Source organism: Cyprinus carpio, chromosome A7 (genome assembly GCF_018340385.1).
Source record: "Cyprinus carpio isolate SPL01 chromosome A7, ASM1834038v1, whole genome shotgun sequence".
In the NCBI taxonomy this organism is placed as follows: domain Eukaryota; kingdom Metazoa; phylum Chordata; class Actinopteri; order Cypriniformes; family Cyprinidae; genus Cyprinus; species Cyprinus carpio.
This window is the reverse complement of record NC_056578.1, coordinates 9,215,655-9,229,594: the sequence shown is the minus strand read 5'-3', so window position 1 is coordinate 9,229,594 and position 13,940 is coordinate 9,215,655. Positions and strand designations below refer to the sequence as shown.

The 13,940-nt window shown below is 37.7% G+C and overlaps 1 protein-coding gene across 2 annotated transcripts in view; it reads right to left on the bottom strand.

Moving 5' to 3' along the window:
* Positions 1-495: 495 nt before the first annotated feature.
* The window catches only part of furina (furin (paired basic amino acid cleaving enzyme) a), an 82,511-nt gene continuing 69,066 nt past the window's right edge, over positions 496-13,940 (bottom strand). For both annotated transcript variants that reach the window (XM_042759520.1, XM_042759521.1), the window contains exons 10-16: positions 12,908-13,008; positions 12,449-12,552; positions 12,056-12,173; positions 10,274-10,453; positions 10,058-10,182; positions 8,150-8,263; positions 496-4,186 (exon numbers count right to left, since the gene is read on the bottom strand). In XM_042759520.1, coding sequence (XP_042615454.1) covers positions 3,591-4,186; positions 8,150-8,263; positions 10,058-10,182; positions 10,274-10,453; positions 12,056-12,173; positions 12,449-12,552; positions 12,908-13,008 — 1,338 coding nt within the window. In that variant the 3' untranslated portion in view covers positions 496-3,590. The remainder of the gene's footprint in view (positions 4,187-8,149; positions 8,264-10,057; positions 10,183-10,273; positions 10,454-12,055; positions 12,174-12,448; positions 12,553-12,907; positions 13,009-13,940) is intronic.

Below are 13,940 nucleotides of genomic sequence, written 5' to 3'. Positions count from 1 at the left end.
TTTTCAGATTTTTTTTTTCAGTGAGCAAGTGTTTTTGTGGGATTACACACATTTTGTGATGTAATGTTGTACAAACTGAGGGAAGTCGTCTGGAAGTCCATTTTTGTTACAAAATAGCCAGTGGCTAAACATTTAGTTCTCCTTTCATTTTTTCGAGTCACATTTTAAACGGTTGAGGCACTGACCAGTCAGTACATGGTTCAACATTTCTCAATCAAACAGATCCTTTATGCAGCGTAGACAAATCTCCCTTTTGAAGTCGATGCATGCAACACTTCAACCTCAACAGTCAACAGGTTGCTAGACCTTTCTGAGAAAAACAGTTCCAAGTAGAAACCTTTAAAATGTGCCATGTACCTTTGTCAAGGACATCTCAACATCTTAAAAAAAAAAAAAAAAAAAAAAAACTACTAAAGCTAGTTCAGCATGACTGTGGACTATAAGATTTGATCTGACCTACAGGAAACACAACAAAGAGTTCACAACGGAAAATGCTGAAGTTTGCATAGATCTTTATTTTTTTGTATAATCTTTAATTCGCATATTGACATCAATTAAATAAAAAGAAAGAAAAAAAAGAGCAAAATAATCTTTAAATTACATGTAAATGACAATGCACCATTGATAGTACAAAAATAGGCCTTATTTTTATATAGTTGTCCCGTCTCAGGTAGTCAAACAAATGATTGGTGTTTACGACTTGAGGATCTACATGCATCAGTTGACTCTTCAAATAAAGGTGAAAATAATCCTATGATTCCAGATGTTTCTCACTTGAGCCTTAACACACACACACAGAGAAACAAACACTTGAGCCCTTAAAGTGAAATGCAATCATTGCACCATCAGGGTGAAAACCTATTGTGTGTGGCCTTGGAAAAAAACTGGAGCCATGACACACAGCCACTCGAAGCGTTTTAAGAACATGTATGGCCAAATCAGCTATCCAATTCAAAACTGAAGCTAATCCAATTGAAAAAAATAAATAAATTATATATATATAAAAAAAAAAAAAAAGAATCAGTGTTTTTTCAGGTCATGTCATCACTCTAACACAAGCAGATTTTCACCTTGTGCTCATTGGTCATGCCTTCACACTCTTTAATGCTTTCCAAAACAGCTGCAACACTTAATAATTACTGCAGGGGGCAGAACAGCTATTTTACAGTTTAGCGCAGGGGTCTCCAAACTGAAGAGTTTAGCTCCACCTTGATCAGCTGGTTCAGGTGCGTTAAATTAGGATTAGAGCTAAACTCTGCAGGACAGAGTTTGGAGACCCATAATTTAGCTAAACAAAAATGTAATGAATAAACATGTATTTTCAAAGTATTTCAAATAGAAAGTAGATTTAACTCAGTGTGCATGTGTGTGTATGTATGTATATATATTTGCAAAATGAATGCAAAAATTGTGGCCCTATTTACCCAAATTCATTCTATGTAAATAAACTGAAGACCTATATACAAAGACAACTGTTTAGCTGAATAGCAAGTTGCAGCTTCAATTGTCACTCTATACAAATAATAAAAGATGGGATGAAAAGTTCCAATTTGAACCTTGTTTTAAGAACAGGGAGGTACCAGATCAACAACTAACATTACTGTAAGGTCTCATGATATTTAACAGCTGTAAAACTGTAGGGTGTAGACTGTGTAGATGTACAGGACACACTTTAAAATAAAGATGAGTCTCAATGTATTAATTGTATAAACTAAGGCAAGGCTGAAGATGGTGCAGGTAGTTTGTGTCCTTGTTTTACACAGTTACGGTTAGAAACAATGGGTTTGAAAGGCTGATAGTGCTCACTGGTTACTGGCCAATCATTTTGATATATGATAAAGGAAGACAGACCATCAGCACATCATCACATAACTCTGTTGGGCCTCTATTGCACAGATTCCATAGATAACATTGTAATTTTGTAAAGATACTGCATAAGACCAACATATGTGGATCATGTACATGTGATTCATATATATATATATATATATATATTTTTTTTTAAATACTATATTCTGGGGAGATGAGCTGATAAGACCAAGTGTACTACTACCAACAAACAGTAGTAAGCAAAGAAAATGACCTGATGAAATGACTTGAGCAGATAAAAATAACCAATCATCTATAAAACCCCAGTGATATCTGACAGCTGCTCTGGGTGAGGGTCATCACAGCCCTTTCTCTGATTTATTTCAAAAACACACCCATACTGTGCAGAACAACACCTCCAACATCTAGACATCATAAGTGGATGATCTCATCAAACATGACAACATGGAAGCCAGATCTTTTCAGGATAGGCCTACAGCCGGGACCGTAGTATTTCAAACCTTGACTGGAGGACAGATTTAGAAAAGAGAAGAGCTTAATGTTGCTGAGCTGGCTCGGAGGGACAGGGAGCGCAGGGTTACGGCAGTTCACAAAGAAACTCACAAATAAAATGGAAATATTTACCATATTCACCTTCTCATGTCATTTCAAACCTGCATGTGATCTTAAACACACAAGACACTTAAGAATCACCAGAGCGATAAAAAAGGATCATAAAAGTTGTCATATGTTAATTTTATGAGGAAAAAGTTTCAGAAGTTAAGAAGCCATTTGTGTTCACGTTTTTGAGATCTAAGAACACAGTGCAAAAGTTAATATATAATGTATATGTTATAGTGCGGTTTTATTATATATACACAAATTATATTTAAAAAAAAAAATGACAAAAATGACAAATATTCAGCTAAATTACAATTTCCAGCTTCTATTTTCACTCTAGACTAAACCGGTTTGATGCCATGATTTTGACATTTTGATGAACAAATGATGCCATTTCAAATGAGATTTTATAACAAACAACTTTTATGGTGTGCACACACACACACACACAGATACAGATTTTGAGGCATTTGGACTTCCTGCAAAATATTTTCCACCAGAAAATCAGGCAGGTTTGCAATGACATGAGGGTGAGCAAATGATGACCGGTTTAATCTTTTGGAGAACTATTCCTTTAAAAAGCCTTCTGTACATTAAATAATCATGAATTCAGCCATGTAGATTCTCCAGGGGGAGCAGTAAGCTCTTCAAACACGGGTAACACACTGCTCTGCTCTCCCTCTCTGACCATGTAGAAATAGTGATATGTTCTTCTAAAGGGCTCCCTGTGCAAAGCCAGTGGATCTGACCCACTGCAGCACTGACTGACTTCATATAAATGTAGTTTACACTCACACACTTACTCAACCGCTCAAAGAAAAGCTCTGTTTTTCTCATATGCAAATAAATCTTGTTTTTCTTAAAATCTCACTAGGCAAGAGGAAGAAACCAAACAATAATCATGTTTATTGTAATTTCAGGACAGCCCTGCGACAATCGACTCGTCCCCATCGCTTGTGATTGGAAGCTTTCCATGTTGAGGCACCGAGAGGTCAACGCCCAGGTGAATGCATGGCTCATTAACTAAGACAGGTGCGAGAAACAAACCAAAACCCCCAGAAGTGAGATATGTTCAGACTAACCCAGAAGGAAAACACACTAAAAAAAGAGACAACAGTGCAGTAGAGGCTAGAGAGTGGAGGGACATGGGTAAGAAGGGGTTAAAGAGCACTTTGTGTTTTGATGAAGGCAGTCCTCTCGTTGCGGATCTCGAATTCCTCGTTTTCAGACTCGGAATTGCCTTCGTCCTCCCGCCAAACGCTCGGGATGCCCTTGTAGGCAACTGCGCTGCGGTTGAATCCGAACCCAACCAGTAAGCCGGATCCCGGCCCTGCTTCAGCAGAGGGCAGTTTGTTCTGCATACGTGTGTGCATCTGCAGGATGCTGAACACGGCCACAAACATAGCCACGATGAAGGCACAGCTGAGCACGGCCACGGTCACAGGCAGTTTGACGGACGAGCCGTCGCCTCGCATCTGAAACAGTCTGCCGTCTGGAGACTCCCGATGGATCTGGTTCGGGTGCAGACAGGTGCCAGTGATGGCGTCCAGGTGCCTGTTAGGTGGGCAGGACAGGCAGTTCTGAGGGCCGGTGCTGCTGCAGGTGAGGCAGACGGGGTGACAGGGCAGGCAGGCGGGACGGAGGACGGGCATCACCTCGTTGCTGGGGAGGAAGGTAGAACGGGTGCCTGCGGTGAAACCTCCTGGACAGTCTCTCACGCAGCCCGTCTGGTACAAGTAGAAGCCGGGGTTGCACTCTGAATTAGGAAGAAATGGGCTTTAGTTTAGGCTTAAAAATGATTCTGGATTGAATACAAGCTAAACTGTTTTGCTGATTTCTACAGAAAATTAACTTGACTCCAAAAAAACAAAACAAAAACATGTTTATACTTGGATGGATGTCCATTTAAAGACAGAAAACCAGGGCAGTTGACAGTTCAGGAAGCAGACTGTTTTGCAGTGTTACCGTACATGCTGTACTCCATTTAAAACAGCAGTTTATTCATACGAATCTGTTTATCACCTCATCACTAACTGAGATACTACATAGAATATCCAAATAAATTAATTGTATTTTTTTAACCCCACTTTTGCCTTCTTAAAGTTAAGGATTTTATTTGTCACAACAGCACTTTTAAAAATTGGAAGAGAGCTGAACTGGAAAAATTACTAGCTATGCTATTGACTTCTCCTGCGTTGTTGAAAACGATTTTTCTGTTTGAGACTGTAAAGCTGCTTTGACACAACCAGTACTGTAAAGTGCTATACAAATAAAGGTGACTTGACTCGGTTTAAAGATAAATATACATTCATTTAATTTAAGGATAAAAAAAAAGAAAGAAAATAATTTTTTTAAGTTGATAAGAAAATAGTGAATTACTCAAAAATAGTAAAAGAAAACCTCAAAGAAATGATTTTTTTTTAAAAAGTACGCACAATTGGGCAGCTTGTGTGTGTGTGTGTGTGTGTGTGTGTGTGTGTGACAGAGTAAATGAATCCACTTGAGGACTGAAGCTAAACACTGCATTGTTCTGCTCTGCTTGGGTTTATTTACACCTCAAATGCTGCCTACCAAACCAATAAGAAACATGATCCAGGAAATTCAGGTCTTTTCAAACGCTCTACCTCTTTAAGCACCCAGATTTGCTTGATGCGAGTCCCATTTCTGGAATAATTACTGAACCACCCAAGTCAGCATCTTCTGACAACTGCAAAGGGTCATCTACTAAATGGCGTTTATTCAGTGCAAAATCCCTTTTTATGGGTTGGTTGGGCATGTTGGGTTGCTGGGGTAACAGTGCTTAACACCTGGAGAGGATTCAAGCTGCGGAGGTCAGATTAGGGATAACATGCAAACAGGACAGAAGAATGAAGAACTCCTGGATCACTCTTTGAGACTCATACGCGGTCAAGGCAACCCACCTGACATATACACAAAGTGCTTTTGCTGATACAAACAATGCACATACTGACACCAAATATGACATTTCAAAAAGTAATAATTGGCCATGCTTTGCAGTAATTTTACCATTAAGAGTGTTCTTATACGCGGTGTGAAGTAAAGTGAATGAAGTGTCTAAAAGACAGTGTTGCTATTGCTAACTAAAACTATTTAAAATCGTTTTCATTAACTGAAATGAAGCTTAAATAAAATAGAATAAATGCAAATGCGTAACTGCAAATGTTATGTTGCCTTGGCAACTAACTGAAATAAAAAGTTTAGTACTAAGAACTAAAATCACTAAAACAAAACAAAAATAAAAATAAATGAAATCTATATAGAAATATGTATATAAAAAGACTAATTACAAAAGCACATAAAATTACTAAAACTTATAAAAGTTCAATTCAAAATATTAATATTTTTTTCACAAAATTACTACAGATTAAAATGAATGTAAAATTAAAACTATATATATTGAAAATATATCAATAAAAGCTCATTCAAAATTAACAAATATTGCTTTTAACAAAATTAGCAAAACAAAAATTAAAACTGAAAACATAAAAATAAAAGCTAATTCAAAACAAATACTACAATACTATATAAATAATACTAAAATAACACTTTTAACTGTGGTAAAAATCACTATAAGTGAGAGCCCGTGTAATGTATTAAGACATTTCATAAAATATCAGTGATGTAAATAAATCAATAAATGATAAAACAGTATTTAAGAAATATTAAATTATTTTTTTACCCAAAATAATTTATGATTTGTAATTTTTTATTTGCTTGAATATTTAAAAATTCATTCATATTTTTAAATATTTTTTCCATTTTTGACAGGAATTTGGCCTCAGACTATTGTGTCGTTTACTTGCAAGTAGCCTGAGCGACATGTATTGGTGTAATCCAGCCCACCCTACATCTGTTCACTAACCGCCTGATGTATATTGTACACAAAATTGCTAGCTGAAAATTAGTAGTTTGGCTAGCATTACGCAACCTCCTTCCTCTGAGTGCACCAATCCACCTCCAAATACAGTCCTGGCTGTCACAAAGGCTGTCACAAAGAGTGCTTTTATGAAATCCAAGCTGGTGCCGTATTGTTGTATCAACAATTTCAGATAAATGTGTTGCTCAGACAGACTTTTCCAGTGTAAGTGGCCAGTTCTCGGCCAGAATAAGTTAGGTTCGATAAGAGGCTAAGCTGCATTACACTCTTAAAAATAAAGGTTCTTTATTGGCATCTAAGGTTCCGTGAAGAACCTTTAACATCCATGGAATCTATCCATTCCACAAAAGGTTCTTTATAATAGAAAAAAAAATTTCTTTAAATTATTAAAATGTTCTTCACACTAGAAAAAAATCTTTTAACAACAGATCACCAAAATTATCATTTGTTAACCAAATATTGTACATAACTACTAAAACACCCTATCAGGTTTATCATTTTTAAGAGTGTAGACTGCGTAAACAGGCTTTAAGAAATTGAGTATTAGGAGAGAAATCAACTACATACACCTCTGACCATCACTATACACACACACACACACACACACACACACACACACAAAAAAAAGTGGTGAAGATCATATTTTCAGCATTCATAATGAAATCCTTTTAGCATGGTGCCATTCAGAGGAGGACAGGAGATGAGGAGATTGCCAGTGGAGGAGGCAGAGGACAGAAAAAGAAAAGAGCTGCTGAAAGAGTAGCAGCAGGGTCAGTGTGTGAGAGAGTGTGTGTGTGTGTGAAGAGGTAAGAATGAGCTGGCAATAAGTGTCCACAGAGAGGGGCACGGCCGCAGGCTTTACTGGACAGCTGCCTTGAACACGGCTGCCAACGCAGCTGACACTCTGAACTAATTCCAGGATGGAGTTATGAACACACAATTTAACAGCTAAGACATGACCAGCACAGCACTCTCAACACAAGCAAAAGGGAACTATAAAAACAGCTGCAAGCTTTATAGCTTTAGTTTAAAGCTTTCAATTAGTGGGGAGATTATCAGAGTCACAGTGTTATTTATTAATAAATGTATTATTGAATGTAATAAATAAATTAAACATGTTGTAAAACCATAGACTAGCGTTCAAAAGTTTGGGGTTGCAAGATTTTTTTCAAGTGGTCCCCAAGGGTGCATTTATTTGACCATAAACTACTGTTTTCTATATTACAAGTGCTTTCTATATTAATAGTTTTTAAATGTAACTTATCCCTGTTATGCAAAGCTGAATTTCATTTCTCCAGTCTTCGGTGTCACATACTTACTGCGTACTGCCTACTATTTCTTAAACACAGCACGTAAAACAGAATGATATGCATGTAATCACAGAATGATAAACATTTCAAATAGTAGCAAGCTTCAAAATTAAATGCTAAATATTACACAAAATGTTGTGTACAACATCCAAATGTTTTAGACGACAAATAAAATAATAAGTGAAGATGATGTTAAATGATGTTCATATTGTTTTGTTAAACAAGAAATGGAAGGTCAAGTCAAGTGCATAGTTGTGTGTGGTGTACTTTAGTTGTAAACTGCACATTTAGGCAAATGCATTCGCTCATCTAAGTGTCCCATGCATGAAAATGTGCATAATGTGCACAGCACACATTTTGCAGAAGAATGCGTAAATATGAGTAGTATGGTAGCAAACCATTCTCACAGAATCAGGTCTGAAAACAGCTTAGAGTTACCGAGGACAGATAGGAAATGCCACTAGTGTTTGCCAGGGGGCGCACTTTCACCATCATTTACTCTGACTCTTACCTGTGCAGATCTGATTGAGGTCGTATGTTTTGCAGCTGCTGGAGTCTGCTGCTGAAGGGCCGGATAAACTAGAAGCTGTGCCATAGAGAACCAGCGTGAACTGAGTCAGAGTGCCTAAGATAGACAGAAATAGATTCAACAATCTGACTCATGTACACAAGAAACTCACAAAATGAGAAAAGTTGCCAGTTGTGGATAGTGTTCATTCTGTAATCTCTCTCAACCAGTAGACTGTATTATACTGCAAACACATTTATTCAGTCAGAAGATGCTGTCAACTAGCAAATTAGGAACAACACAAGCAACCGACGAAAAGCAAACAATATTAGCAGAGCTGATTTCTTAAGTAAACCAGAATAGTGCTAAGTTAGAGATATTAAAGCAATAAGCCATAAAAGGCAATACATCTGACCAAAGTTAACTTAAAAAAAAAACATTAACATTTTAGTTATTTAACAAAATAAACTTGAACTTAAATCTAATATAAAATTTCATTTTAGCTAGTTGCCTAAGGAAACACAACAAAAATTACTAAAACTTTACAATGAAAATTAATAGAAAAAAAAAAAAATTAAAAAATAACAATGATCCTAAAATAACACTGATTATAACTTATAACTGCTGGGCCTCTCAAAGCTTAATGCATTCAGATGACAGGAAATCAATATGACGAAACTATGTTAATAATTAAAATAAACTAAACATTTTAATATTAATTAATGATAATCACAATAAACAATTCTTTACGCAACATAGCTCAATAGACCTGACACACATGCAGTTCAAACATATGTATGTGCATATATCAGAACATTTTACAATTGTAATATAAAGGACATTTTTCTACTCAAATATTTCATTCTGATTGGTCATTCTTTAGTAAAATGCCTAAACTGCATAAATGACCACTGTTACAGAAAATGATTTCCTACACGTCTGTACTAGTTTCATGCATGCTTGATCAACTTAAAAGCAATATTTATTAGCCATATTTAGTATAAAATAAGTCAAATACAAAAAGTCCACTGGTATTCTATAATTGTATAGAAGATACAACACCACCCTTTTTATTTTGACAATGTCGGATTGTACATTTTCACCTGCACATCTTGCTCATTTTGTGCCCACTAACACAAATCACTGTAACAGCACACGAAGTGTCCCAACACAGACTTCTTATCATCATCGTTCAGTAACTGTAGTGCCGCACCGCTTCGACATGCATTAGATAGATGGCACACTTTGTCTCTACAGTCCAATAAAATCAGTAGCTCTGTAAATTCTTAAAGCAACAAAGAGAAATGGAGCAGTTGTGTTAGTGTCTGAGCAGGACTAATGAATGGGCTTTGGCATGGATTTCCTTTATATTTACAGTGTTCAGGGGCGGCTGGAGAGTGTGATAGTGGTAGAGAGAGGAAAAACTCAGTCCTCTGATTTAATTAGCTAGATTTAATTAATCAGATTTACTGCAGGGTGTGGTGAAGGAAGACAAATTGACTATGACATAAAAGAGGATGAAAACAGGATTGGGCAAATCAGGTGGATTTGGAGAGAAGATACTCAACATTTCTGTAAAGTGCAGAGCAAAGCACTGGGAGACATAGACTAGACTGTTATTTTTTGGATCACAATCAATATTGGGCTCTTTTTAATCATTTTTTAAGGCAGATTTTTTTTATGACCTCTTATTTTATTAGCTTTTTATTTTCTTTTATGAACTTTTCTATTTTATTTGATTTTTTTATCATTTTGAATGTTCTTTTACCTTTTTTTATTTGCTTTATTTTTAGGACCTTTTTTACACTGGAGGTCCAAATATGTTGAACGTGAATCTCCCGCGTGAGCACCATGGCTTGACACGAAAGCAGCACAAAATAAAAAATGGAAAATGGATGGACAAGCTGTTACCATAGTCACTGTTCCCAGCCACGTTCTCGATCTCCAACGTCCATTCTCCACGAGGGTCCTCGTCCCAGGAGTGGGTGGTCATGAAAGCCCAGTCACTGAAGCCCTCAGAGGAGTAATCGTGAGGTCTGAGAGAGAAAGAGGCAGAGAATGTTACACTTAACTGATTCAGCTATGCTCTATTTGAGTATCATGAGTGTATCCCTTTCAGGTCCTGACCTGGGTGCAAGCAGCGTGGAGCGGGTGCCCTGTGGGCTGATCAGGTAGATGGCCAGATTTCCTCTGCGGTTGTAGGACAGGGTGAGCTGGGCTTGAGCATGCTCTAATGAGCTCACAAAGGTGTCCGTCCCAGCACATGCATCCACACTCATCTTGATCACCAAATGACTCCCAATATTCCTAAAAAGAGGAAAATAGTGTTCAAGAACTGACAGCTAAACCACAATGAAGTTATACTGCTAAATAAGTAATTATGAATGCATTATACATTATCTTTTAAAGGTTAGGGGTCTGTAAGATTTAATGTTTTTGAAAGAAAGGATATATCTGCAATCTGAAATATATCAAATTAATTTTATATATCCTTGTTGAAAATCCTACTGACCACAAACTTTTTTAAAGTTTAGTGTAAGATCATCAAAATATTCTCTACCAAGAATCACAGTCTAGGTGAAAACCCAATCTTAACACTAGACATGGTTCAGATCATCCTATAATGTGCCATATATCATCCACCAGGTGAACATTATTAGTTCAACTGCTTATAAAAGCAACAGCTCACACCTTCATGCAAAGTCACATGTTTTTAAATGGCAAAAACTGAAGTCTCAAAAGAAAGCATAAGCATAAATGTTTAATGAATTTCCAAAATTACTGCACCAGAAGTTGATATGTTAAACAAAGCAATGTTGTGAAAGCTTTACTGTATTTACTTGTCCATACAGTAACTAATTAACAGCTTACTGAATCAGGAGCGCTATATCAAACCGCTGCCACAACACATAAGAGTGCAAAACACATTCCTGGTCCATCAGAAAGGTTCAGTCAGGTTAAGAACTGTGCCATCGATGTCCGTTACAGGAGCCGGTAGGCTTTTGGCACTCTAAACCCTATCCTATAAGGAGCTTAGAGCAGCCCGGCCCTGCTCACTAGAGACAGGGCTGCAGTGGAAGAAGAGCTTAAATCAAGAGAGCGAACGACAGGCTACAGCTTCTGACAAGTCCATGAGGAATGAAGTGTAACCCCTCTGTGCTCAGGAACGCTGCATCATGTGCAAGACGTCAAGTCGGAGATGTTGCTAGCGAAAAATACAGCAGAGATGGATTGAGGCACTTCGCTGTGACTTCTGCAACCAGCATGTTAAAATGGGCTTTGCTCCAAAACCCCTTGATCTTTCCATAACGCTGGTGAACCATAAAGGATGACTGGAGGAAGGGATAAAAAAAGAGGGTGAGTTTTTAGAGAGCGAGACATGAAATGCTGGGACAGAGGACGAGATTGGCGGAGAGGTACTTTGAGGGTCAGTCTTGAGTTTCAAGATGTCAGCAGTGATGGAAGTGTGACAAACGTGGATGTAACAAGCTTATCCTTTAAACACGCTCTGTAGGCAGCAGAGAGGCCTCATGCACTGAAGCATCATTCAAGTTGTGCAGATCTAAATTTAAATATGGTAGACTGTCAAAAGTGATGTTTCGCTCCTGTTCCCATTTCCTCTTGCACTCCATGACCTTTTTAGCAGCACAAAATTTAAAGGCAAGGTAGGAGATTTGGTTCAAAAACATTGTTGTTACGCTGGTTGAAATGAGGACTAATGCTGTCAAACAAAAGGTCATAGCTTGTCTTTGGACTAGGTTTTAGAGTTTTATGCCCTTTTTGAAGATCGGCAGCCCCTGGTCACCGGATGGTTTCATGACATATAAAACAGCAGTGTGACATTCAATTTGGAAGGTGAGAAAATGATGACAGAGCTGCCATTGATCTAGTATGGACAGTTTAACCTACCTGGGCTCAGACACCAAGGAAAGGACACATTTCCGCTGAGGTCCAACATTCGTCCAGTTCTTTGCCAGAGCCACTATGGCCCCAGCATCCAGCAGACCATATCCATAAGAATGGCTTACTGTAGGAGAGAGAGAGAGAGAAAAATCAATACTGTTGAAAGTAACTTTAGAACCAGTTTAAAAAGGCCATAAAAAAGACTGGCAGTATAAGTAAAGAGGTGAATTAAAGAGGTTGATATCTTTAAAAGATCCGAAGTGGTTTGCAGACTGGTACAGCCAATGATAATGTTATTGATCGAATCACAAAACGTTCAAGTAGCTAGAAAGTGGAAAGACAAGCCAGAGCGAAAGGAAAGGGGAGGGAGTGATGAAAAGCAATGAGATGGGCTTTTACCTCTGCGACCCACTCCATTTATCTTCCAGTCATTGGTGGTGAGGTGGGCAGGGTTGGACGTCCTCACAACCAAATGCTGCATGTCTCTCCAGGTCAAGTTTTTACTATGGAGAGAAGTGTTAGTGTCTTTCAAATGTGCGAGATGCTTGGTGGAATGAAACACAAACCGCTTGCATGCTTTCCCTGAGATAATCTCTCCTGTCCTTTTGTAAAGGTCACGGACAGCTACAGGTAGAGTCATAAAGGTTATATTGTTCCCGTGAATTAATTTAAACGATGCAAATGTAAATGCCGCTCAATGCAAGTGTTTGATCCAAATGAGAACTTGAAGGTTAATTCCAGCCTGGCAATCTAGCCGGCAACCATTTTTTTGTTCGAAAGCTTCAGGTCACTCAAATCGCTGATAAAGAGAGATGACCTCACTTGAGGACAGGACAAACCACGCTTCGGATGACTTACTTGGCCTCAAGGGCGAGGGCGATGATTCCTGCCGCCAGAGGGGCCGAGGCAGAAGTGCCTGTGTGGGAGTCTGTGCACTTCTGCCTGAGGTCTGTAGTGACCTGAAACAGGAAGCAGAGAAAAAACATCGCATCACTGATAGGACGGGAAAATCCAATTATTCCAGATGGGAACACAATACCAACATTGCACTGATAAAAGCTTAAAGAGGTCATGAAATGCATTTTTTATTATTTCAGAATGTTTCCTGAGGCCAGGCTTCTTACACTTTTTCCATTTCAAAATTCCATATTTTTCCAGATTCAAGTTTCCCTGTAGAGTTTTCAGGCCATATTTCATAGTGAAAAACAAAATGATTTAGTGTGTATTTAGTTTAATTCATGCATTTGAATTATGTAAACATAGCTTTAAAAAGGGCAAGTGAAATGTTTGTAATAAAATGAAGAACAAAGAAACTTGTTATCTAGAACAAGTCTGTTAGTCTGCATTTACACTCCAAAATCAATTTAGACATAAGATTTTTTTTTGTATCATCTGTTGTTATAGTTATCAGTGTGACAATCAAAATTTTGGATTCAGCCCTTCATTTAAATATTTGACACTCCCTTTATAATCAAGGAATCTCTCTACATTGCATTATTTACATTTTCTTTACATTTTGTTAGTTAAAATGAAGGGTTCATGAGTGTGCAGAACTCTTAGTACAATGAATTAAAAAACCTGCTTTTAAAGCAGTATGGAGCAGTATTAGACAGGTTTATTGAGCATGTGAATGCAATGACCAGTCAGATGTGTTTAAGATTGGCTAATACAGGGGGTTCCAAACCCGCTTATGAAGGGCTACTGTCCTGCAGCGTTTAGCTCCAACACACCTGCCTGGAAGTATGTAGGATGCTAGTAAGACCTTGATTAGCTTGTTCAGGTGTGTTTGATTGGGGTTGGAGCTTAACTCTGCAGGACAACACTTCAAACAATCAAGCCTGAAGGAAGTTTAATTTGAATGTTTGTTTTAATTAACACAGGGCAATTATAA